The 24,546-nt window shown below is 45.1% G+C and overlaps 1 protein-coding gene and 1 pseudogene across 1 annotated transcript in view; both read left to right on the top strand.

Annotated features, from left to right (window-relative positions):
* Positions 1-2,911: 2,911 nt before the first annotated feature.
* Afg3l2 (AFG3 like matrix AAA peptidase subunit 2) overlaps positions 2,912-24,546 on the top strand; it is a 46,674-nt gene continuing 25,039 nt past the window's right edge. Inside the window, exons 1-9 of the mRNA XM_006970069.4 lie at positions 2,912-3,223; positions 6,407-6,503; positions 6,845-6,922; positions 8,918-9,021; positions 9,127-9,279; positions 14,757-14,831; positions 17,323-17,447; positions 20,027-20,300; positions 24,030-24,167. Of these exons, the coding sequence (XP_006970131.1) occupies positions 3,110-3,223; positions 6,407-6,503; positions 6,845-6,922; positions 8,918-9,021; positions 9,127-9,279; positions 14,757-14,831; positions 17,323-17,447; positions 20,027-20,300; positions 24,030-24,167 (1,158 nt within the window). The 5' untranslated portion in view covers positions 2,912-3,109. The remainder of the gene's footprint in view (positions 3,224-6,406; positions 6,504-6,844; positions 6,923-8,917; positions 9,022-9,126; positions 9,280-14,756; positions 14,832-17,322; positions 17,448-20,026; positions 20,301-24,029; positions 24,168-24,546) is intronic.
* On the top strand, positions 21,789-21,882 carry LOC143269642 (U2 spliceosomal RNA; annotated as a pseudogene).

The raw sequence follows: 24,546 nt of genomic DNA, 5'->3' as shown, positions 1-24,546 counted from the left end.
ACAGATGGAGCCACCTATATTTAGGGAGGGTCCTCCTTTCTCATTTAGACCCATGTAGAAACTTCCTCACAGATGTGCCCAGAGGTTTGTCTCCAGGTGATTATGGATCCTGTCCAGCTGTCCATCAACATAAACCATCAGAGGCATGTGCTTAGGGAGGGAATTGCAGATGCCATATTGTCGTATAGTGACTGCTTAGCTTTGGGGAGAACTGCCCGAGTCTTCCCACCACAGCGACACCCTTTTCATTCCCACTGATGGAGGTTCCGGTTCCTCCACATCCTACCACTACTTACCACCTTTCATGGTAAATGTGAAGTCATGTCTTACTAAATTTTCAGTCTTTCACCTTTGACTCTGATGTTAACTGGGATTTTCCCACAAGTTCCTTTATCAAATTACGGAATCTCCCTTTTAGTCCTATTTTATGATCATTTATATCATGCAATGGTGCTAAGTGTCCCTCCCAAAACCTTGTCTCTGTCAATTGAGATGACTGTGTGATTTTTTTTTTCCCCATCAACTTATTAACATGACTTTTTTTGGTTTTGTGTTCACCAATTTTCCATGTCTAAGTAAATCTCACTTGGTCACAATGTGTGTATGTACATATTTTAAGTATGTACATAGAATGCACCTAACTTTATATTTAGTTTTCTGGGATTTTGTTTAGGCTTTTCGCTTTTCTTTTTTCTTTTTTCTTTTTTTTTCCGGTTTTTTGAGACAGGGTTTCTCTGTGTAGCTCTGCACCTTTCCTGGATCTTGCTCTGTAGACCAGGCTGACCTTGAACTCACAAAGATCCTCCTGCTTCTGCCTCCCAAGTGCTGGTATTAAATTGTTTAGGCTTTTCATGCACATCTGTAAGGTATATTATCCAACCTTATTCTTTTTTTTTCTGATGTCCATCTGGTTTTGGTACCAGCCTGGTGCTGTTCTCACAGAATTGGAGAATTCCTTTCTTTCCAGGCATTGTGGCCCATGCCTTTAATCCTAGCACTCAGGAGGCAGAGGCAGGTGGATCTTCGTGAGTTTGAGGTCAGTTTGGTCTATAAAGGGAGTTCCAGAACAGCCAGGGCAATTATACAGAGAAACCCTGTCTCAAAAAACAAACAAAAAAATCCCAAACAAGGGGCTGGAGAGATGGCTCAGCAGTTAGGAGCACTGGCTGCTCTCCTAGAGGTCCTGAGTTCAATTCCCAGCAGCCACATTGTGGCTCACAACCATCTGTAATGAGATCTGGTGCCCTCTTCTGGCCTGCAGGCAGAACACTGTATACATAATAAATAAATAAATCTTAAAAAAAAAAAAAACCCAAACAAACAAAAAAGTATGCTGTTGGTAACAAACAAAAAAGAAAGAAATTTGGAGGAAAATGGATGGAACTGGAGAACACTAATCAAGGTAACCCAGACTCAGAAAGACAAACACTGTGTAGGAGGAATAAACAGGGATTAAGGCTAGGAAATCAGAAAGGCAGCCATGAGGCTAGAAAAAGAGAACTTTGTGGACCTGGGGCAGGGAAGACAATAGAATAATGTGGAAGGGGGAGGCTGGGGCAAAAGGTACAGTATTGGAGGGAAAGCTTAGGGGAAGGGCAAACTGAAACGAAATATGTATGGAAATCCCAGACGGGAACCAGTTACTGGGTCATCCCCCAGCCCACTCTTGGGCTTTTTTCTGATACAGATTTCTAGTTTTGCTCCACTGTGGCCAGCAAGCATACTGTGTTGGGCCTCACTTCTTGTCATCTTTTTTTTTTTTTTTTATGGTTTTTCGAGACAGGGTTTCTCTGTGTAGCTTTGCGCCTTTCCTGGAGCTCACTTGGTAGCCCAGGCTGGCCTCGAACTCACAGAGATCCGCCTGCCTCTGCCTCCCGAGTGCTGGGATTAAAGGCGTGCGCCACCACCGCCCGGCATCTTGTCATCTTTTTATGATTCATGGTTGTCTGGGTAAATAAGCCTGAAACTACTGTGCGCCAGAAGATTCCTTCCCTCCACTTGTTTATGGCACTGGGAATTGAATTCAGGCCTTCATACATGCCAGTCATGCAGAAGTTCCCTACAAATATTAATTAGGTTCAGTTTAGTCATGGTGATTTTAGGTTAGATACAAGGATGAATAATGCTTAGGGTTATTAAAGGGACTAAACATAGCCCAAGATAATTTGGCTCTGGTTTTACAGCATTCCAACTCTTCACAATCAGGTAGTTTTGAGCCGTCAATCAGCATTGTAGAATCTTTAACATAACTTCAGTTCACAGTGGTGTGCGAGAACAGCCAGAGCTATATAGTCGACCCTGTCCCCAAAACCACCAGGAGAAAAATAAGTCAGTGTGTGTGTTTTGACTTTTACAGAGCCTACCACGTGCCTGTCAGTGAGCAATCACTTAACTAAGTACTTGATGAGTCGAGAATGAACGCTAAAACGTCAAACAACACCAATGCTCTCCAGTCTTGAATGAAAAAAAAAGTCCTTTTCCATATAGCCTTTGCGAAGCCTCCTTTCAACAACTCCTTAAGGTCCGCGCTCCAAACTTGCTCTCCTTATTTGGCCCCGCCCACTTTTATTCCTCGGTTCCCCCCCCCCTCAGCCCCGCCTCACCTGCAGCGGCTCCGCTTAGGCTCCGCCTCCAGCAGCGTTTTCCGCCCTTCTCCTTCGGCCGCCCCGCCTCTAGCCCCGCCCCCACAGTCCCTTCGACCCCGCCCTACCCCTTTGGCCACGCCTCTAAGCCCCGCCTCTGGCACCACCTCCAGCCCTGCCCCTCAGCCGTCCTCTAACCCCGCCCCCACTCCTTCCTTGGTCCCGCCCACGGCCACACCCCCGCTCCTCTCTCGGCCCCGCCTCCAGCCGGGGCTCGGGAGCTTTGAGCGCTCCAGCCCCTCCCAACCCGAGGGCGTGGTCGGCCCCTAGAGGGCACGTCGACGTCCTCACGCTGGGGCGGGGCCTGACGTACGCGTGTGGAGCGTGGGTTCGCGTACCGCCGCGGGTCTCCTGCGCCGGTGGCGCGCAGCTCCCGGAGAACCGATAAGCTGCGGAAGCTGCAGGTCCCCCGCACGCCCGCCTTGGCTCCGTGCCTGCGCGCGCCCGGGTAGCGGGCCGAGCCCGCCATGGCCCACCGCTGCCTGCTGCTGTGGGGCCGGGGCGGCTGCCGTCGGGGCCTCCCTCCGCTGCTCGTGCCCAGCGGCTGCCTGGGTCCGGGGCGGCGGCCCTTCCTCCGCACGGTGAGTCCCGCGTCGCCGCTGCTCGGTTCGGCCGGCTTCCGGCCCGGGAGCAGGTGTCAAGGTCACCGGACCGGGACGCGTGACGGTCTGAGCCTCCTGGTCCCCGCGGGCCGTGTGGGCCGCGCCGCCGCGAGTGGCTCCGGGAGCCCGGGAAGGTCACGCCTCGACTTTGCTGCCTGCTGCCGTGGTCTCGCTGCCTTTCGAGGCACTGGAAAAACGACTGACCGAGTGGGGCTGCACCGCGGAGCTGGAGGAGAGAGAGCGGGCTGTGCCACCTCCCTTTCCCATCTGTTGAATAGGGCCGTTGCTGGCATCCCGAATACACACCGGCAAATACCACTGGGGTCAAAATATGCTGTTCAGAGTAGGGGCTATGTATTTTGTTGCATAACAGCGTCTGTCATGAAGCTTCGCTGCCGGTGTAGGGTCACACACGCTCTGGTACATCTTATTGAAGTGATGCTGTGTTGGCAGGACCATGACACAGCCTTCTTGCTGTCTGCCAGCCCAGCACAGGTTTTACCCAGAGGGACATACCATGGCGGTTGAGGAGTGCGATTGGTCGGTCACTGGAACCTGGCTTGATCACTTAATGGCCATTGCCCTTGAGGACGTTAGTTCAGCCCCTTCACTTACAAGCTGGAGGTACAGCAGCCTTTCGGTATCCGCCCGGCATTGATGCCAGGACCCTTCCCAGAATCAGAAGATTTGCACGTACTTCTATGTGCTTTGGTTTGTTTATGTTTTGTTTGGGGATATTTGAGACTAGGTCTTACTTAGTGTTGCTCAGGCTAGCCTCTTGAATCTCCCACCTGGTCCTCCTGGTCAGGCCGGCTCTTCCCTTATACATTCATCTCTAGATGAATACCTAATAAATGTGGTTTGTAAATAGGTTTTATACCCTAGCATTCAAGGAATAATGACCCAAACCCAACACAAACCAATCAATCAAACACGCGCCCCCAGAAAACAACAGAACCCGAATTGGCCTCCAGCATTCTTCATTGCTGAGGTTGGCCTTGAACTTCTTCTGATCCTCCTCCTGTCTCCCATCTCTCAAGTGCAGGGCTTACGACTAAGCACCACCACACCGACTCATGTCAATTTGTTTTCCGAATGTTGTTCACCCGTGGTTGGTGGGATGTGAGAATGGAAGCCATGGATAGGCGTTGCTGAGGGTACCCGTGTTTGTGACATTCACTTTGAAGCTCCCTTGTCATGCTGTGTTTGAGTCTGTATCTTGTCTCCAGTGCACTTCCCTGTCGTATGCCGTCTGTGCCGTATTCGTCGGTTGTCCCACCTTCCTTGCTCATCTGATCCCTTCCTTTTATAACCAGTGAACATTGGACTCAGGGATCTGCCATGTGAGCTTGAGTCTCATACCAGAGGCCTTGGTGGGACTCTTGTCCCTCTGAGTCACCAGTGAATGCTGAGACATAAGGAAGTCCTTGTTTGGGATGGCTACAGCGAATAGTGTGGGTGTGTGTGACATATACTCCTGGTACTGAGGGTATATAAATGATGCCCGAACATTGCTTTGTTATATAGGATGCATATAGCCCAGGATGACCTTGAACATGTTATCTTCCTGCCTCTGTTTCCTGAGTGTTGGAATTGCAAGTATGGTGGCCCATGTGGTGCTGGGGCATCAAACCCAGGGCTTTGTGCCTTCTAGACAAGCACTACACCATTTGCTATATCCTCAGTCTCCAGAAGACATGTAAACATTCTTTTTAGATTTATTGATTTTGTTTTATGTGTGTGATGTATGAGTGTTTTGCCTGCCTGTATGTCTGTGTACCTCGTGCACACCTGATGCACAGGAAGGTCATCAAAGAGCATTGGATCCCCTAAAGTGGAGTTACAGACTGTTGTGAGCCGCCATGTGATTGCTGGGAATGGAACCCGGGTCCTATACAAGAGTCACAAATGTGTTTAACCACTGAGTGAGCTCTCTGGCCAGTGCTCTCCTCCCTGAGCCCCCTTGGGTGTTTTGAGGTGACAAATAAATATTTGTGGAGTGTGACTGTGCCTAGTTCCATACCAAGTTATCATGTAGGTGTTCCCCTTGCTTCTGCTTGTGTGCACATGTGTACACCATGGCACTCATGTGGAAGTTAGGGGACAACTTGTGGGAGTTTGTTCTCTCCTTCTACCTTGTGAGTTCTGGAGATTGAACTTAGGTCATCAGTCTTGGTGGCAAGTGTCTTCACCCACTCAAGTGTCTCACTGGCCCCCTACATTAAGCATGCTGAGAATTTGCCAAACGGTGGCTTGGCCATTACATCACACCAGCAGTGTGCAAGGGCTTACGTCTCTTTCTTTTCTCCAACACCTGCCTTCCTGGTGGAGCCCGCACACCAAAGTGGGTGTGAGGTGTCGTACTTGAGAGGATGCTGCATTATTTTCTCATCAGACCATAACAGAGGCTGGGCTGCAGTAACTAGTGCAATAACTAATACAATAACTAACTAATACAGATGAACTAGTACAATAACTAATACAGGTGAACCTCATTTTCAGCACCCCCAACCCCTGCAAGTAACTGTTCCTAATAGTTTTGTGGAGCTAAGTCAGACCCAGGGCCTACACATGCTAAGCATGTGCTTTCCTGCTGAACCACACACCAGCCCCCAAACAGCTTTTTAGTGACATATTTTGAAGCAGAGCTGTGTCCGAAGTAGACTTTCCTATGGCCGTGATTCTCAGGATGACAGCCCATCAAGTATCTTTAGCAGTTGCCTAGTGTGAGGATTGACATTTAGCCCTGACTTCCTCATCACAGAAGAGCGATAAAGTTAGCATTGTTTAGAAGCAGCTCTGGCTTGTAACTTCAGGTAAGTACATGAAAGCGAATCAGCATGTAACAGTAGATTTGGGGTCAGAGTTTGTCTTTTGGTGCTTTGAATCAGATAAACATTGCCCGAGTCAATGGGTTCTTAGGCATTTATAATTGGACTGCAGTCCTGGATAGTGTGTCACTTGGAAGCACCCATGGTTTTGGGGTAGTTAGTGTTTATCTCCTGGTTCTGTTGCTAGACTAGAGTAGCTTTGTGCCATCAAGCCTCGGTTCTTCCCAAGGGGAAGTTTGTAACTCGCTTGGATGTTAGGAGTGGGAATAAGGTCCTTTCCCTCCGTTTTGTAGACTAGCCCTCATGCTCTTATTTTGATGTCATGTTGCAGCTTTATCAATATGCTACAGTGCAGACAACAACCAGAAACTCTCTCCTGAGGGATGTGATTGCTGCTTATCAAAGATTCTGTTCCCGACCTCCCAAAGGTAGGTGCTTCGGTCTGACTCTGGTGCTCTGTGTCCTTGTTAAAGGGACATGCGTGCCCTGGGAGGGGCTTCCTATGTGGGCACTAGGTTGGGTTCAGGATGACCAGCTGTTGTCTTCCGTGTCTACACCCTGACTTCAGCTTCTGTCGGATGGTAGAGGGGGAATACGTCACCTACAAGTGAACGTCTTACGGGTGGTGAGCTGTATTATTTAGACTTGGATGTATTTCTACACAAGGGATGTTAATGATTTCTAATGCTGTTTCAGCAGCTTTATAAACAGTATGCACAAAGCCTGATGAATTTTAGTGTGAAGATTTTTTTTTTATCTTTTCTAACAGGATTTGAAAAATACTTTCCTAATGGAAAAAATGGAAAAAAGGCTAGTGAACCTAAGGAAGCTGTCGGAGAAAAAAAAGGTAGTTTTAAAAAAAGACTGGTTTTGTTACTGTCCTAGGATGCTTCTGCCAGAGAAAGCGTCACCAGAAGTTGGCTGTGTCACTGTGGTTACACACACACTCAAAGTTCAGTGGACTCTGCTTTATTCTTGATTCCCTTTTTCTATCTCTTTGCCATTTTGCACATTGAAGTAGTTCAAAGTCATCTTGGAGAGATACTGACTGATGAAATTGAAACTGTTTGGTAGGTATCCCTGACACATGATTTAAGCTATTGAGAAAAGTCTTAAAAACCTGACACAGGCAGTTTACTTGACATTTATTGTGGGATAGTACAGGCTGTTTTATTTTTTAAAGATTTATTTTAAATTGTGTGTGTGTGTGTGTGTGTGTGTGTGTGTATGTATGTACACATGTGAGTGCAGGTGCCTGTGGAGTTCAGAAGATGGCAGATCCTCCAGTGTTGGGATTATAGTTGTGAGCTGCCTGATGGGGGTGACATGGGTGCAGGGAACCAACCTGGGTCGTCTGGAAGAGTAGGAAGTGCTCTAACCATTGAGCCATGTCTAGTTCCATGGTGCAGTGTTCTAAGATTTCAGTTTAAAAATTTAAATCCTGAACCTTAAGAGAGTCCTGTCTACTGATTTAGAGAGGGTTTCTTTTTCTTTTTTCTTTTTTTTAAAGAGACAGTGTTTCTCTTTATGTGGGCCTGGCTATCCTGGAACTCGTTCTATAGAGACCAGGCTGGCCTCGAACTTATAGAGATCTGCCTACCTCTGCTTCCTGAGTGCTGAGATTAAAGGTCACCCCGTCCTACTCTGGAGAGGGTTTTGAAGGCAGGGCAGGTGGGTGGATCTTGTGGCATGAAGGATTCTGCTCCTATTTCCTAAGTACTGTGCCGTTTAGCAGAGTGTCAGTGTTGGACACCTACTGGCATCCAGCTGGCGTCCCTTTTAGGGAAGTGTAAGGGAAGATATAAGTCAGACCTTTGACCTTTGGTTATTGATGGTTCTGGGCGTTGACCCCAGGTCCTCATCTGTGCTAAGCAGATGGACTGTTGAGTGGCATCTCCAGGCCAGCCCTTGTTTTTAAACACACCCAGACTCAAGGCTCTGGGCTGCCGCGTTGGTGACATGGACAGCGCTGTAGGATTTCCCAAAGGCATCGTCCAGCAGTTGGCAGCGCACTGGTGATAAGGGATCTACACTATAAATACAGCCCTTTGGGTTCTCCCTTGTCTCAGAGTAGTTAGGAATCTTGTCACCCGACTTTCTTTGTGCCGACTCTGGTTCTTGGTGCTGTGCCTTGTCAGGAGGCCTGAGCTAGTGTCCGTCACATCTGCCTCTGTGCAGGTAACAGCTTAGTGAATGTGTCGTGAAGCCTCCTGCTCCGTGAGAGAGGTTGTGTCATGGCAGCTGGTGACATTAGATAGTACTTGTAGGTCACTGGGAAGATAGCGAAGTGACAGAAGAGAGGGAAATGTCCACGACTGCACTGATTCATTTGGACTGCCTTTACAGAGGGGCAGGTCTTTGGGGAGGAGGGCTTAAGTAACAAACTGGTCACCTCGAGTTCTGAGGCCACCACACCTGGTTTATGTGGTGCTGGGGGCTGAATCTTTGGTTTTGTGCACACTAAGCCAACACTGCCATCTGAGTTACATCCCCAGCCCTGCACACACTTTTTAACTTTGAACATACCCCTCTTTGTTCACACATGTCTCATGGCAACAAATTACCCAACAAGTTACTTAAGCAGGGGTTTCCTCCTAAAATGGATGTAATAGTAGCAATCTAATGGGGTTTGGGGTTACTCTGTATATTTCCTGAGGTCATCGTAGGCAGGTGCTTTGGAGCCTCTTAGCTGCTGCCTCCATGTGTTAATGTCTGTCCTCTAGTGTTTTATGCAGTAACTGATGCATCGGCCAGTCAGTCGTCTCCTTAGGTCCTTAGTCCCGTGTGGAGCTGACAGCGTGCCGTGGTGCATGCTGGACATGCTGCTCTCTGTTTATGACAGACACACAATCAGCGGCCCCCCGGTCTTCTGGAGGTGCAGGTGGTGGAGGAGGGAAGCGCCGTGGCAAGAAAGAAGATTCTCACTGGTGGTCCAGGTTCCAGAAGGTTTGATTTCAAACCGTTGACTTTTGAGGTTGGGTTGGTGGCCCCAAGGAAAGCCCACATAGCACAGACCATATTTCCTTACAGAAACTGTCCCTCTCTGTCTAGGGTGACTTTCCATGGGATGACAAGGATTTCAGGTTGTACTTTCTCTGGACTGCTTTCTTTTGGGGCGGAGTCATGATTTACTTCCTGTTCAAGAGTTCTGGGAGAGAGATCACGTGGAAAGACTTTGTCAATAACTATCTTTCTAAAGGAGTGGTAAGTACTGTGGGTGTGAGCTGTCACAGTTCTCAAGGTGAAATGTAGTTACGTCAGACCACAAAGTGGTCAACGCTCACCTAGCTAGCCACACTTGTCCATCATAAAGTCACTTTGCATATTGATACTGTTTCTGAAAGTTTTAATAAATTTACATTTATTTTTTTATTTTTGGTTTTTAGAGACAGGGTTTCTCTGTGTAGCCCTGGCTGTCCTGGAGCTCACTCTGTACACCAGGCTGGCCTCGAACTTAATAGAGATCTGCCTGCCTCTGCCTCCCAAGTGCGGGAATCAAAGATGTGTTATTAATTTTTATTTTAGACTTATTTAGTGTGTGTGTGTGTGTGTGTGTGTGTGTGTGTGTGTGTGTGTGTGTGTATGTGTGTGTGTGCTGCTGGCTGTTGTGTGGTGACTTTGTATTCTGTCTGCTATGTTTCTGAGTTCATCTATTTGTTCCAGCATTTTGGGAGTGGTATTTCCAGGGTTTTCTAGGTTGTGTCATCATTTAGGATGTTAGGCATGTGAAATGTGCCCATTTGAACACATTAGTGATAAACAAGAGTCACTGGTAATGAGTTGGTGTTGCAATAAGGAAAATAAATGAAAAGCACTTTTTCTTGAAACAAAGAGCAAACGCAGATTTGAATTCTACACTTCTTTCTCCCTATGTCTTATTTGTCTCTTGTTACCTACCTGCCTGTTACATGAATCGGAATGTGGCCTGCCTCAAGGCGCTCTTGTGAATCTGTCTGTCCCTGTGTCTGTGTGTCTCCAACAAAGGGTTGTGCTCTTCTGCTAGAGAGCACAGTGAGCATCACATGGGGAGGAACGAGGGGTACTTTACAGAAGTCTTCAGTTTGTCAAGGGATGAAGTCATTACAAATGACCCAGCTGACCCAGATAACAACCATGCTATCAAGCAATGTCTATATGTTGCTTCCAACATTATTGGTGGATATTTGTTATAGAAGGTTGTTTACAACTACTTGCAGTTTCCAACATTTATTACCATAACCCACATACATGCATGCATTACTCTTGGTCAGGGGCATGGAAGAGTACATATCTTAAGGTTATAGTTATGCATTAGTTTAGATTATAAGAGCTGATTATATGGGAAATCCAAGACAATTAAGGTTGGTTGTCACATTGTTCTGTTAGTGCACTTAAACAAACAAGCTGGATACACAATAGGATAGCAGTATTACGTGACCTCAGGGTACCTTGTTAACTTGGGGGGATCTAGCAAAAGTATTACTCTCTTAGAATGTAAGAGATACTTTTCTAATAATGCATTGCTACACGAAGCAAATGCTCTTACAGTCTACCACTGAGCTATGTTCTTAGCAAGATCATGTCACCTATTAATAAATTATTTTCTCCCTGATTTCTTTGCTGACCACTGGCCATTCAGAATGTAATGCTCAGTCTCCCTGTATTTGTGATGTTACTAGTTTTTCCTGCTGTTGAGTTGTAGTTTTATTGTACTGTGGCTTGATAAGATACAGGGAATTATTTAGATTTTTTTCCTACTTGCTAAAACTTGACGCATGGTCTAGAATGTGGTCTGTTTTACAGAAGATTCGGGCTGCTAAGAAGAATGCACATTCTGTTCTATTGCATAGAATAATTTGTAGCTATATGTTCAATCCATTTGCCCTATGGTGTAGTTTAATTCTCAGGTTGCTTTGTTTATCTTTACTTTGGATGGTTTATCAAGAGATGAGAGCAGTGTATGGAAATCACCCACTCTTAGCGTTAGAACCTTTATGATATTTTAATGTCCATTAGTGTTGGTTTTGTAGAACTGGAGCCCAAACGCTCAGTTCTTATACATAGATATTTACAGTTGCTGACTCTTGTTGATGAAGTGTTCACTTTGTTCACATGTTCACCTTCTTTTTTTTTGTTTTGTTTTGTTTTTCGAGACAGGGTTTCTCTGTGTAGCTTTGGTGCCTTTCCTGGATCTCACTCTGTAGACCAGGCTGGCCTTGAACTCACAGAGATCCACCTGGCTCTGCCCCCCAAGTGCTGGGATTAAAGGCGTGCGCCACCACCGCCCGGCTGTAGTGACCTTCTTTATCTCTAATGAATTCGATTCGAAGTCTACTTTCCCATGTACTTCTGTTTTTCTTCAGTTTCTGTTAGCATGATAGACTGTCTTCTATCCTTTTATTCTCAATCTTTGGGTGTCTTTACCAATAAAGGCATGTTTTTTAGAGACAACAGTGAGTTGGATGTAGCTTTTGTCAGGTCCAGAGGAAAGCAGGGACAAATGATTATGTGCCTATCGGCACACTGGAGTGGACGCTGGCCTCCAGACTCCCTTAGCACCTGTGGCTCCTCTCAGCACTTCTCACATGGGCATTGGATTCCCTGGAACTGGAAGTAGAGTGTTGTGAGCCACCTCATCTGCGTGCTGGGAATCCAACCTGGGTTCTGTGCAAGAGCAGGAGGTACTCCTAACTGCAGAGCCAGCTCTTCGGCTCCCAGCATGCCTCCTCCTTAGGTTTGTTTTTGTTTTTGAGACAGGGTTTCTCTTTGTAGCCTTGGCTGTCCTGTAGACCTGGCTGACCTTGAATTTACAGAGCTTACCTATGCCTCCCGAGTGCTGGGACTAAAGACCTGCACCATCATACCTGGCCACTTGTGTGTTACTCTAGAGAGGTGCTTACTACATTCTGGTGGTTTTGTTGTTTTCTGGTTGGCTGGATTGTTTGCTCATTTCTTCTCTAGTGTTGGCGTTGCTGGTTCACCGTGGAGGACATGGCGGACGCTCTCCTGGTTTCTCCCATGACCCTTCCTGTGCTGAGATTTAATCTTCCTGTACTAGGGGGGTTGTTTCTCTCCTCTTCCGTGGGTAGTATTCCTGTAAGTGTCTTTGGCAGTGCCAGTTTCTTGGTCGTGAACTGCCTTCATTTGTGCTTGTCTTGAGACGTCCTTATTTCTCTGTCAAGTTCACAAAGTAACTGCAGGATATAAGCTTTGCCTGAAATAGGCCATTCCATGTTTTCCTGGCTTTGGGGTTGTTGAGAGATCTGACCTCATTCTCAGGTTTTGCCTTTGTAGATTAATTGACGTTTCCCCTTACAGCTTTAGTGTCATTTCTTGGCTTTGTAGTTTTGACTTGTTGACCATAGTAAGTTACAGAGTTTCTTCTCTGTAAGTGTGTATTCAGAGTTCTAGATGCTTCTTGTGTTTGAATCTATGTCTTTCTCTAAATCTTGCCCTAATTTCTTTGAATAGACTCTCAGTGCCTTCAGTGTTGATCTGGACTCCTCTAGCATGTGGCTTGTTAGGTTGATTGTATTCCAGTTTGGGGCGTAGTAGTCATGCTCATTTGTTACTGGATAGTCCTCTGGTTACCTTCTTTCTGAGAGGAGACATGCTGACCTTAAATTCCCAGGCAGAGCTTTCAGGCATTCTTCTCCAGGTGAGCAGTTACCCCTTGGTTCCAGTTTCTCTGCAGTTACTCTGGGATACCCTGCAGCTTGTCATTGTCACTTTGCAGACTTACTGAAAAGCAGATCATGAGAAATTAACATGTCCTGAAGGATTCCTACCGTCACTGTCATTCAGATACGGTATTTCAAGAGTATTATTAGAATCAGGGAGAAAGAATGTCATTAAGAATCAGATATAGGGCGGGCAAGATGGTTCAGTGGTTAAGACATTTGCTGTGAGCAGGTGCATACCTTTAATCCCAGCACTCGGGAGGCAGAGGCAGGTGGGTCTCTGTGAGTTCAAGGTCAGCCTGGTCTACAGAGTTGAGTTCCAGGACAGGCTCCAAAGCTACAGAGAAACCCTGTGTGGAGAAAATAAACACTTACTATGCAACCGGATGACCTGAGTTTTATCCAAGGAGCCCACATAAGGTGGAAGGAGAGGATTGCTGCCAGAGTTGACCTCTGACCTCATATGGTTGCTATGGTATATGAACCCCCCCCCCATACCTCCCCTCTCTTTGTGTCTCACGTACAAAAGTAATAGTAATAATAGGAAGAAATTTTAAATCGGATATAATTAGGAGATTAAAGAAAACAGCTATGTACTATTTGATACACAAGGAATGGGAAGAAGTAGAGTCTTGTAATACCGAGTGTTAGAGAGGAAAGCATTCAGAATCTTTGGCTGAGAAGGGTATAAATTGGAGAGCCACTGCGGAGGTCAGTGTGACAATATCTAGTACAGTTGAAGGACTGAATGCTCTACGACTCATGCTTAGCGTATCTGTTTATAGACTGTGTGTCCCGAAAGTAGTTTTTTGGGGTTTTTTGTTTGTTTGTTTGTTTGTTTTTGTTTTTTGAGACAGGGTTTCTTTGTGTAGTTTTGGTGCCTGTCCTGGATCTCACTCTGTAGACTAGGCTGGCCTCGAACTCACAGAGATCCGTCTGGCTCTGCCTCCCGAGTGCTGGGATTAAAGGTGTGTACCACCACCTCCCGGCCCAGAAGAAGTTTTAAGATTTATTTATTTATTATGTATACAGTGTTCCACCTGCATGTATCCCTGCACACCAGAAGAGGGCACCAGATCTCATTACAGATGGCTGTGAGCCACCATGTGGTTGCTGGGAATTGAACTCAGGACCTCTGGAAGAGCAGTCAGTGCTCTTAACCTCTGAGCCATCTCTCCAGCCCCCCAGAAGAAGTTTTTAAGAGATGTTCCAGAAGTTATCTGCAGGAGTGTCCGTTGCAGCATTGGGTAGGACTGTGTGCGAATTGAAACAGTTAATGAGCATGGAGGTAACTGGGAGTGTGCTCACCAAACGCAGGGCTCCACAGAGTTAAAATGCCAGTGCAGGTGAGCCTTGCAAATGTGGAAGGAAAAAGACAGGGGAAGGAAAACAGCCATTGAGAAAGTTTGAAAGCATCTGCTGTGGTGGGGCACATCTTCAATCCCAGCACTCAGGAGGCAGAGCCAGGCAGATCTCTGAGTTCGAGGCCAGCCTGGTCTACAAAGCAAATTCCAGGACAGGCAGAGCTACACAGAGATACCTTGTCTTGAAAAACAACAACAACAAAAAAAGTTATATGCCTTTTTGAAAAATACTATTTATTTTTATGTGTATTTATGAGTGTCTGCATTTATATGAGCACTGTGTGTGTACCTGGTGCCTACAGAAGTCAGAAGAGATGCCACATGCCCTGGGACTGGAGTTCCAGATGGTTGCCATCCTCTGTGTGGATTCTGGGAATGGAATCCAGATCCTTTGTAAAAGCAGCAAGTGTTCTTCATCACTGAGCCATCTCTCCGTCTCCTCCTCACCCCTCCACCTTATTTGATATAAGGTCTCAAACCTGCAGTAATCCTGGCTGACCTGGAACTTGCTGTATAGATTGGTCTGGCTCTGCCCCTTAAGTGCTGAGATTAAAAGCATGCATCACCATGCCCAGCCTTTGATAATGAGAATAAAATAACATCTCAAGTATTTTCTGTAAACTTATCTTTAAATATTTTCTTTTTTTTTACATTCTAGGTGGACAGACTAGAAGTTGTCAATAAGCGTTTCGTTCGTGTGACCTTTATACCAGGGAAAACTCCGGTTGATGGGGTAAATAATTTTATGTTAGTAGTAAATTTTATGGTAGTAGTAAATTAACCTTTTTCAGGTTTAGAACTGACAAGAAAACATCTTTGCATTACATAGATATGTACATTGGGGACCGTGGGATCTGGTGTGCCACAGGTGTGCCACTTAAGACTGGTGTGTGCATGTGCTGATGCATGGAGAGGCTTCAGTGTTGGGCTGGTTTTGGTGATCATTTTAGTGTCACACCTAGGACACAGTGAAGAAGAGCTCAGTTTTCAGCATTCCAAAATAATCTATGATTCTTGAAGACATTTGTTTGGTTGGGGAATGTTAAAATTTAAATTCCATGTATTTTGAGGTAGTGTCTTTGAAATGAGTTTAGAATTCTTTCTGTTCATTTGTCTTCAACCTTTTTGTGATATCTGTCTGTTTCCCTAGTTTTTATTTGTTTATTTTTGAAACAGGGTCTTACTCTGTTACTCCGGCTGCCCTTGAACTCATGGCCATCCTCATGCCTCTACAAGTGTGCTGGCATAAACATTACACCTGGCTTTGCTGAGTTTAAAACAATTTGTATTCCTGGTCCACCAAGTTTGGACTCCATCTAGAGACAGCAGAGATGTCGGGTGTACCGAGGAGATCGTGAAGCGGGGGGGGAGGCTCCCAGATGGTGCCACCCCTCCCCTGCTCTGACCCCACCCCTACTCCCAGTCCTTCTGTCCTCTCCAGGGTCTGACTTTGCTAACAGGCTGCTCCCTACCCGTTTTCTAGCCTCACTAGGCACCCACTTGTTGGCGATTACCCTTCCCTAACTGTCAGTTTCCATCTGTCAGTACTGTCCTCTGGTACTGTCTCTAAAGGACAACCTTGATAATGAAGAGCTCTTGTTTTCTAGGATTGGCATACACAAACATTTGTGTCTAAAATTTATAGCATTGTATTATTTTTATTTCTCCATTATGCCACAGTAAATGTTTATATCTCAAGTTTGTATGCTTTGTTGGAGTTGTGATATTGGGGATTGAACCTAGAGCCCTATAGATGCTTACCAAGTACTTTACCACTGAGCTGTATCCCCAGCCCTGTATTAAGGTTGTAGTCTGTCTGGTGTGTACACCTGTAATCCTAGTGCTTGACTCAGGAGTTCAGGGTCATTCTTGGCTGCACTGAGTGTGTATAGGCTTTACCCCGTCCCTGCTCCTTAGCCAGTAATGCATAACAACTCTTTCCATAGCATTTGCCATTGTATTGAGCACTTGAGGTCATCTAGAGTTCAAGTATAGAGGATGCAGTGTTTTCAGATACTTCCCATTTCATAGAAGGCCTTACGCAGCTCAGATTTCCCTGGGATTTGGAACCGTTTTCCTGTGGATCCTGAGGGGGGTCATTATTTTTGTGCTGTCTTGTAGAATAGCTGTCTCCCCCAGGTTCCTCAAAGTATTTGTCCCCAGGCCCCCCCAAAACCCTCTAGCCCTAAGTATTAGAAGGGTAATGCCCAGCATAGCATTTCTGGTACTTTCTACTGGCCAGCTTGTGATTATCACCGTCACCCTGGTCCCACTTCCTAGGATCCTCAGGTTAAATGAGTCAATGCCCACACTAAGGGGTTGGCAGGGCCTTACGTGGTGTGTGCACAGCCGACTTGACCTGTCACTGTTGTGTCACACTGGGTTTTACTTTGGAAATAGGCCCTGGGAAATGGACAAGAAGAAAAGAGTACTTGTTCATCTACAGAAAGGATTTTCTTTTCAAGTAGGTTTGTAAATGCTTTTCTTTAAAAAAAAAGTTTATTTTGAGATTTTATTTTATTGTATTTTATGGGTGTATGTGTATGGGTGTTTTGCCTGCATGTGTGTCTGTGTACCGTGTGCATGCAGGGTTTGTGGAGGCCCCAGAAGAGGGTGTTGGATCTTCTCGAGCTGGAGTTAGAATTGTTAGCTGATATGTGGGTACTGGGAACTGAACCGAGGTCCTCTGGAAGAGCATCCAGTGCTTTTAACCACGGAGCTATCTCTCTAATCCCAATGCTGTTCTTTGAGTTTATAAGTTTTAAGACACTGAGGAATATTGATAAGGAAATATTTACTTGCCAAGAATTGCCACATGTTCTCACCAAATTAAAAAACAAACCAAAACAAAAAATCATGTCTTTAAAACTAGGTTTTTATTTATTTATTTATTTTTATTTATAAGTCTTCAGTGTTTCTAAAAGATTCTTTTTTTCTTTCTTTCTTTCTTTCTTTCTTTCTTTCTTTCTTTTTTCTTTTTTTTTTTTTTTTTTTGAGACAGGGTTTCTCTGTGTAGCTCTGGTGGTCCTGCAACTCCTTTGTAGACCAAGCTGGCCTCGAACTCACAGAGATCTGCCTGCCTCTGTCTCCCCAGTGCTGGGACTAAAGGCGTGTGCCACCGCCACCTGGCTCTGAAAAATTCTTAGCTGAGTTAAATGCTTTAGAACACTCAAGAGTTTTGTTTGTTCTTCATTCTTAGGATACTTGTTTTTCTGTTTTTATAGCAATACGTCTGGTTTAATATTGGCAGCGTAGACACCTTTGAGCGGAATCTGGAGACTTTGCAGCAAGAATTGGGCATAGAAGGGGAGAACCGGGTACCCGTGGTCTACATTACTGAAAGTGATGGGTAAGAGATACGTGAAGTTCACGATTTGTGCCGGATACGGTGCACACACCTGTAATCCCCGCACTTGGGAGACAGAAACAAGAAGATTGACCTGAGTTGGAGACCAGCCTTGGGTTCATAGAAAGACCTTGTCTCAAAAAGCTGGAGGAAGAAATCAATAATAGAAAAACAGGTTTGAGTACCAGTGCTATACAAATTTAAAGTCTTTTTAAGGTTTTTTTTTTTTTTTTAGATTTATTTATTTATTAGGTACACAGAAGAGGGCGCCAGATCTCATTACAGATGGTTGTGAGCCACCATGTGGGTGCTGGGAATTGAACTCAGGACCTCTGGAAGAGCAGCTGGTGCTCTTAACCTCTGAGCCATCTCTCCAGCCCCTTTTTAAGTTTTTTGTTGTTGTTGTTGTTGTTTACATATTTTAAGTAGATGAGTGCTTTGTCCTGTATGTACACCTGCACACCAGAAGAAGGCATCGGGTCCCATTAAAAATGGCTGGTGGGAGTTGAACTTGGGACCTCAGAAGAACAGCTAGTGCTCTTAACTGCTGAGCATCTCTCCAGTGCCCATAAATTAAAGTCTTAAGCAGGCCTTGCTCTGTTTGGCCAAATTGAAAAATAAATCATTAGTAATTTAGTTTTTGCACATGACCACCTTCTTTTCACATGATGATGCCTCTCTTGATGAAGAGGACTTCGAGTGTTAGGGTCCAGTGTGTGCTGTTGTGGGCTTTTGCGTGAAGAGCCGTATGTGAAGAAGTAGCACCCCACCTTTAGCTGTCATTTACCTTTATAGGTGGTAGTTTCCAGGATTTAAGAAATTCTTCCAGGCTGGAGAGATGACTCAGTGGGTAAGAGCACTGGCTGTTCTTCTGAAGGACCTGGGTTCAATTCCTAGCACCCACATGTGGCTTACAAGTATCTGTAATTCTAGTCCCGGGGGATCCAGTGCCAACTTCTGGCCTCTGTGAGTGCAAGGTCTGCACATGGTGCACAGACATCTATGCAAAAAACATTTGTACACACTTTAAAAAAAAAAAAGAGGAAGAAAAATCCTTTTTCTTCAGAACTATTTCTCCTAGGGTTCACCCGAATAACTGCATTTGAAATTTGGGCAGATGCTCCTGTATGTTGAGGATATATGGGCTGGGATGTAGGTTTTTAGTAGGCCACTCATTCACTAGCATCAATGTGGTCTATCATGGTGTGCACACCTGTAATCCCAGTGCTTGGGCCATCTTCATTAAATGTGGAGGGTGTGTCCTGCTAGGAGACAGCCAGCTCGGCAGTGACGTTAACACTGCAGCATTTTTCTGTATATATGAGGAAGAAACCAGCCTAGGAGCTGGTGTGTTCATTTCACTGTTGGTGTTACTCATAGCTAGAGATTTCTGCAGCTGGGTCTGCCACTCACCCCCGCTGCAGTGTGATGCCACATAGATGATGGGGTGCGTTTGTGTCAGACCCGAAGGTGGTTGCCTAATTTGATAAGCTGCTGTTGGTGTTGTAGACTGGATTACGCAGGTTGGCTAGCCCTTATGTGGTATGCCTGGGGCCAGAAATATTTTCAAATTTTGGAATGTCTGAATAGACTTTACTGATTGATCATCCCTAGTCCAAAATTTGAAATTCAGATTTGTCCAAAATTCTCAAGTTTTAAACATATGTTGGCACTGAAAATTATGGGTTTTTCTGCATTTCAGATTTCAGATTTTTAGATTAGGGATGCTCATAAGCTGTAGAAAGTTTTACTGCACTGTCCATAAACTTGTTTTCCAGTGGAGGTTATTTTTCCCTAGTTGTTTTTTTATTTTTATTTTATTTATTTATTTTTATATTATGTGCATTGATGTTTTGCCATGGGTGTTGGGTTCCCTGGAACTGGAATCACAGACAGTTGTGAGTTGCCATGTGGGTGTTGGGAATTGAACCCAGGTCCTTTGGAAGAGCAGTCAGTGTTCTTAACCACTGAGCTATCTCTCCAGCCCACTATTTTTTTTTAAGCAGTGTTTAAAAATATGTAAAAAAGTAGCAAATTTGTACTCAGAAGTTACATTGAATAAAGGGTATTAAGACAAAAGATGGACTCCATCCCCAGGCTTTGAGGCATCTATGCAGGCTCCATGTTGCAGAGGTTCTGCTGGAAGAAGTCAGTTAAACAGGAGAGGCCTGTGGAGCTTCAGGGCAGGGACGTGGGACATTGTATGCATTCCTATCCAAATTGACGTGCTGTTGAGGTTGAGGCCTCCCAGCAAGAGAGCTGGAGTCTGAGACTAATGCCAGGATTGTGCTGAACATTTCAGTGAGTAATTGGAAAGAAAAGAAACTAGCTTGTAGCTAGCAGTACTGTGCATATGAAATATCATGAGCATGCATGTTGAGACAGTTTCTCTTTGTTAGTCCATGGCTTTACTTTAATGATACAGATGTGCCAAGATTCTCCGGTGCCTCAGACAGACTGTTAGAATATTTTGAAATGTAAGGATAGTAGACTTTTGAAGATTTTCAGTGGTTGCCCCATACCTGACGCGTTAGGAGACTTAGCACCGGTCTTACGTTGTGCCACTGTGTGTCGTCCTCTAGTTCCTTCCTGCTGAGCATGCTGCCCACGGTGCTCATCATCGCTTTTCTGCTCTACACCATAAGAAGAGGGCCCGCTGGCATCGGTCGGACGGGCCGGGGAATGGGTGGACTCTTCAGTGTTGGGGAAACCACGGCCAAGGTCTTAAAGGATGAGATAGATGTGAAGTTCAAAGATGTGGCTGGCTGCGAGGAGGCCAAGCTAGAAATAATGGAATTCGTGAATTTCTTGAAAAACCCAAAGCAGTATCAAGACCTAGGAGCAAAAATCCCAAAGGTAAAAAGATACGTGGAGAGGATTAACTTGTGTGTCCCTGAAGCTGTCACCTTGTTGTTTATTTTTCTAGTCACCTTTCTTTCTATCTTTGTTTCTGTCCGAGTCAGTTCTGTAGCCTGTTTTCTGTGTCTCACCATATGAGTTTTGTGTGTTCCTGAAAGTGTTTGTTTTCCTCCTCCTGGAGGCCTTCTTGGCATGGTCTCCCTCTAGCCTGGCTTAGACACCCCCTAATCCTTAGCAGCTGTAGCCCCAGTAGCATCTCCATACTGCAGTGGCCCCGTCTTCTCTTCCACAGAGTGGTGGGTCGATTGCTCGCACCTGACACTGAGGCTCTTGGCGCAGCGTGGTTGGAGAAGAGACATCACTAATGTTCACTTCCAGCACACACCCCATAGCTGCTGTGCTAGTGTGGGCCTGTGCCCTGTCAGCTCTGCAGCCCTTGGCCAGGCATAAACTGGCCACTTGCTGTCTGTTAAGTGGATTGCTATGGCTGGGGCCCTGGGGTCGAACGTGCTCTAGCACAGGGTCTTGTGCGTGCTGGTCAGGTACTCGAAAATCCCTGAGCTGTAGACACTCGCAGCCCTCTTTTTACATAGACGTTTGAGACAGTCTCATTCAGTTACCTCGACTGTCCGTGAGCTCTTCCTGTAGCCCAGGCAGGCCTTGAATCTGCTATCCTCCTGCATCAGCCTTCCAGGGAGTTGGGATTACAGATTTGTGCCACAAAGGCCCAGCTTGGATTAGCTGTTAAGTAGATAAAATAATTCACTAATAAAGTTTACTTTGAAGAAATGCTTGGGGGCTGGAGAGATGGCTCAGCAGTTAAGATCACTTTCTGTTCTTTGAGAAGACTGGAGTTTGGTTCCTAGCACCTACATCAGGTAGCTCACAACTGCTGCTAACTCTAGCTCCAGGGAATCCAGTGGCCTCTTCTGGCCTCTGTAGGCACTTGCATAAATGTGCACACACACAAACATGCATACATAAATACAGATAAATACTTGTAAAAGAAATGCCTTTGTTTGTTTGGTAGGTAGGGTCTTACCATGTAGCTCCTGTTGGCCTGGAACTTGGTGTATAGACCAGGGTAGTCTCAAACTCAGAGATCATCTGCTTCTCTCTCCCATGGTGGCATTAAAGGCATGTGCCACCACACTTGGTCTGATAAAGCTTTGTAAAAGGAGTCATTTCTGTGATTTTCATGTCTCATCTATATGGACTAAAAAATCATGTTCATGGCAAAATAATTTGCCATTACTTAATACCATTCATATCATACTTAGGCAGATGAAAATAAACAGATTTTAAAAAGTTTTTGAGGGCTGGAGAGATGGCTTAGTGGTTAAGAGCACTAGCTGCTCTTCCAGAGGTCCTGAGTTCAATTCCCAGCAACCACATGGTAGTTCACAACCATCTATAGTGGGATCTGGTGCCCTCTTCTGGCCTGCAGGAATTTGTGCAGGCAGAACACTGTATATATAATAAGTCATCGCTTCTCGGCCTTTTGGCTAAGATCAAGTGTAGTATCTGTTCTTATCAGTTTAATAAATAAGTTATTTATTTATTTATTTATTTATTTATTTATTTTTATTTTATGTGTGTTGTTGTTTTGCCTGTGTGTATGTCTGTGTGAGGGTTCAGATCCCTTGGAACTAGAGTTACAGACAGCTGTGAGCTGCCATGTGGGTGCTGGGAATTGAACTCAAGTCCTCTGGAAGAGCAACCAGTGCTCTTAACCACTGAGCCATCTCTCCAGCCCAATAAATAAATCTCCCCCACCCCCCAGACAGGGTTTCGCTGTAGCTTTGGAGCCTGTGCTGGAACTCGCTCTGTAGACCTGAGTGCTAGGATTAAAGGTATTCGCCACCGCTGCCTGGCTCCAATAAATAAATCTTTAAAAAAAAGTATTTGAGTGTTGTATTACAGTCTTGAAAAGTGAGTCTTTTGATCATATTATTCATCTCTCCACACACAGTATTTGGAAATAAGAGTCTTATGTTTATTTATTTGTTTGTTTATTGATTGGGCTTTTTGAGACAGTTTCCCTGTGAAGGTCTGGCTGTCTTTACTATGTAGCCCAGGCTGGCCTCAGAGATTTACCTGCCTCTGCCTTCTGAGTGCTGGGATTAAAGGCATGCACTACCACCGCCTAGCTTTTTTTTTTTCCCTAATTTTTATTTATTTATTTTGTGTGAATATTTTGCTCGCATGCATGTATGTGCACCATGTGTGCCTGTTGGATCCCCTGAAACTGGGGTCACAGATGGTTGCAAGCCATTAATGTGGGTGCTGGGTATCAAACCCAGGTCCTTTGTAAGAGCAACAAGTGCCTTTAACTACTGAGCCATCTCTCCAGTCATATGTATATTTACAAGACAGAACAGCTTATAGTTGGTCACTTAGTGGAAAATAAACATGGGAGTGCATTTATACATATGTCAGGTACTTTTCTGTTCTGTGATAAGACCCCATGACCAAGACAGTTATAGAAGAGTTTATTTGGGCCAGGCTGTGGTGGGGCACACCTTTAATCCCAGTACTAGGGAGGCAGAGCCAGGAGGATCTCTGTGAGTTCGAGGCCAGCCTGGGCTACAGAGTGAGGTCCAGAACAGGCACCAAAACTACCCAGAGAAACCCTGTCTTGAAAAAACTTAAAAAAAAAAAACAAAAAACAACCAAACAGTTTATTTGGGCTTACAGTTCCAGAGGGCTCGAGTCCATGAGGGCGGAACAAAGGCATGGTGGCAGGAGCAGGAAGCTGAGGGCTCACATCTTGGACCGCAGGCACAAAGCAGAAAGTGAAGACAAGGTCTTCAAACTCTCGAAGAGCACCTTCAGTGCTCCACTTCTTTCTGCAAGGCCACACCTCCTCAGCCTCCCCAAACAGTGCCATCAGCTGGAAACTAAGTATTCAAATACTAAGACTGTTGGGGCATTTCTCCTTCAAACTACCACAGTACAGATAGGCTTTTAGGTAGATATGAATCTATGAAAGTAAAAGCCAGTGTTTATATTTATTAATTATATGGATTCAAAACCCAGTTTCACTTAAAAAGAACAAAATAATTTTGTAAACTGGGAGTGTGGTATTTATATTTCTTTATTATTTAAGTAGCAGTTTATCAGCCTAGCTGACGTTTCTCTTTATACTATTAGGATGAAAGCTTAAAAACCACTAAAACAACTCTCACTACAATATCCAGCCATTAAAACAGACCCCATAGGGGCTGGAGAGATGGCTCAGTGGTTAAGAGCACTGACTTCTCTTCCAGAGGACCCGGGTTCAATTCCCAGCACCCACGTGGCAGCTTACAACTGTCTGTAACTCCAGTTTTGGGGGATCTGACACCTTCACACCAATGCACATAAAATAAAATTAAATAAATTATAAAACAAAACAAAATAAAAAATCAAACCCCAAAGCCTTGTAATGTTGAGGATGAAACCCAGTGAGTTGTGTATGCTAGCCAAGTCTGCCACTGAGATGCCCCACAGCTTAGCACTAACGGTCTTTATAGATCGCACATCACATTGTTACCAGGTTATCTTGAAACAGAATTGTCTCTCTAACAACCCTCTTATCTTTGCTACTGTAAGAACATTCTGTTATAATGTGAATATTCCATTTGTCACTAAGATTTAGAGACACAGGTATCCTTTGGAATTATTATGGATGTGCAGAGTTTCTGTTTCCAGAATTCTGATTAGATGTAATCTCTGTGTCTGAAGGGTGCCATCCTCACCGGCCCTCCAGGGACTGGTAAGACGCTGCTAGCTAAGGCCACAGCTGGAGAAGCCAATGTTCCCTTCATCACCGTCAGTGGATCTGAATTTCTGGAGATGTTTGTGGGTGTTGGTCCAGCCAGAGTAAGTCTTGTTCTGTTCTGATGATGGAACTTCTTCCCTCCAGTCCATTGCCCCTGGGTGTGGACTGGTGAGGATGACCCTGTCCCTGGAGCCCCCAGAGTGACTCACTGGTCACTTGCTCATTCCGTCTTCCAGGGCTATACTAGCAGGGCCTGTGTGATTCCCATCCACCTCCCTCTCCCAGCCAGTACTGTAGGCCATTCTTCAGATAATTTATATATTTCAGTAAATGGCTTTACTTGGTGGGTCATTTCTTTTGGTAGCAACTTTATTGAGGCATATTTAGTAATTGATATGCTGTACACAATTGACATGACTGTACAGTTAAATGCTTTTTAGATCTGTGCAACTGGTAATGCATTTCAATCACTTGAAGAAG

The sequence above is a fragment of the Peromyscus maniculatus genome, chromosome 19, assembly GCF_049852395.1.
Source record: "Peromyscus maniculatus bairdii isolate BWxNUB_F1_BW_parent chromosome 19, HU_Pman_BW_mat_3.1, whole genome shotgun sequence".
Classification (NCBI taxonomy): Eukaryota; Metazoa; Chordata; class Mammalia; order Rodentia; family Cricetidae; genus Peromyscus; species Peromyscus maniculatus.
Note: the sequence above shows the minus strand (reverse complement) of the source record. Positions and strands in the feature narration are given on the sequence as shown.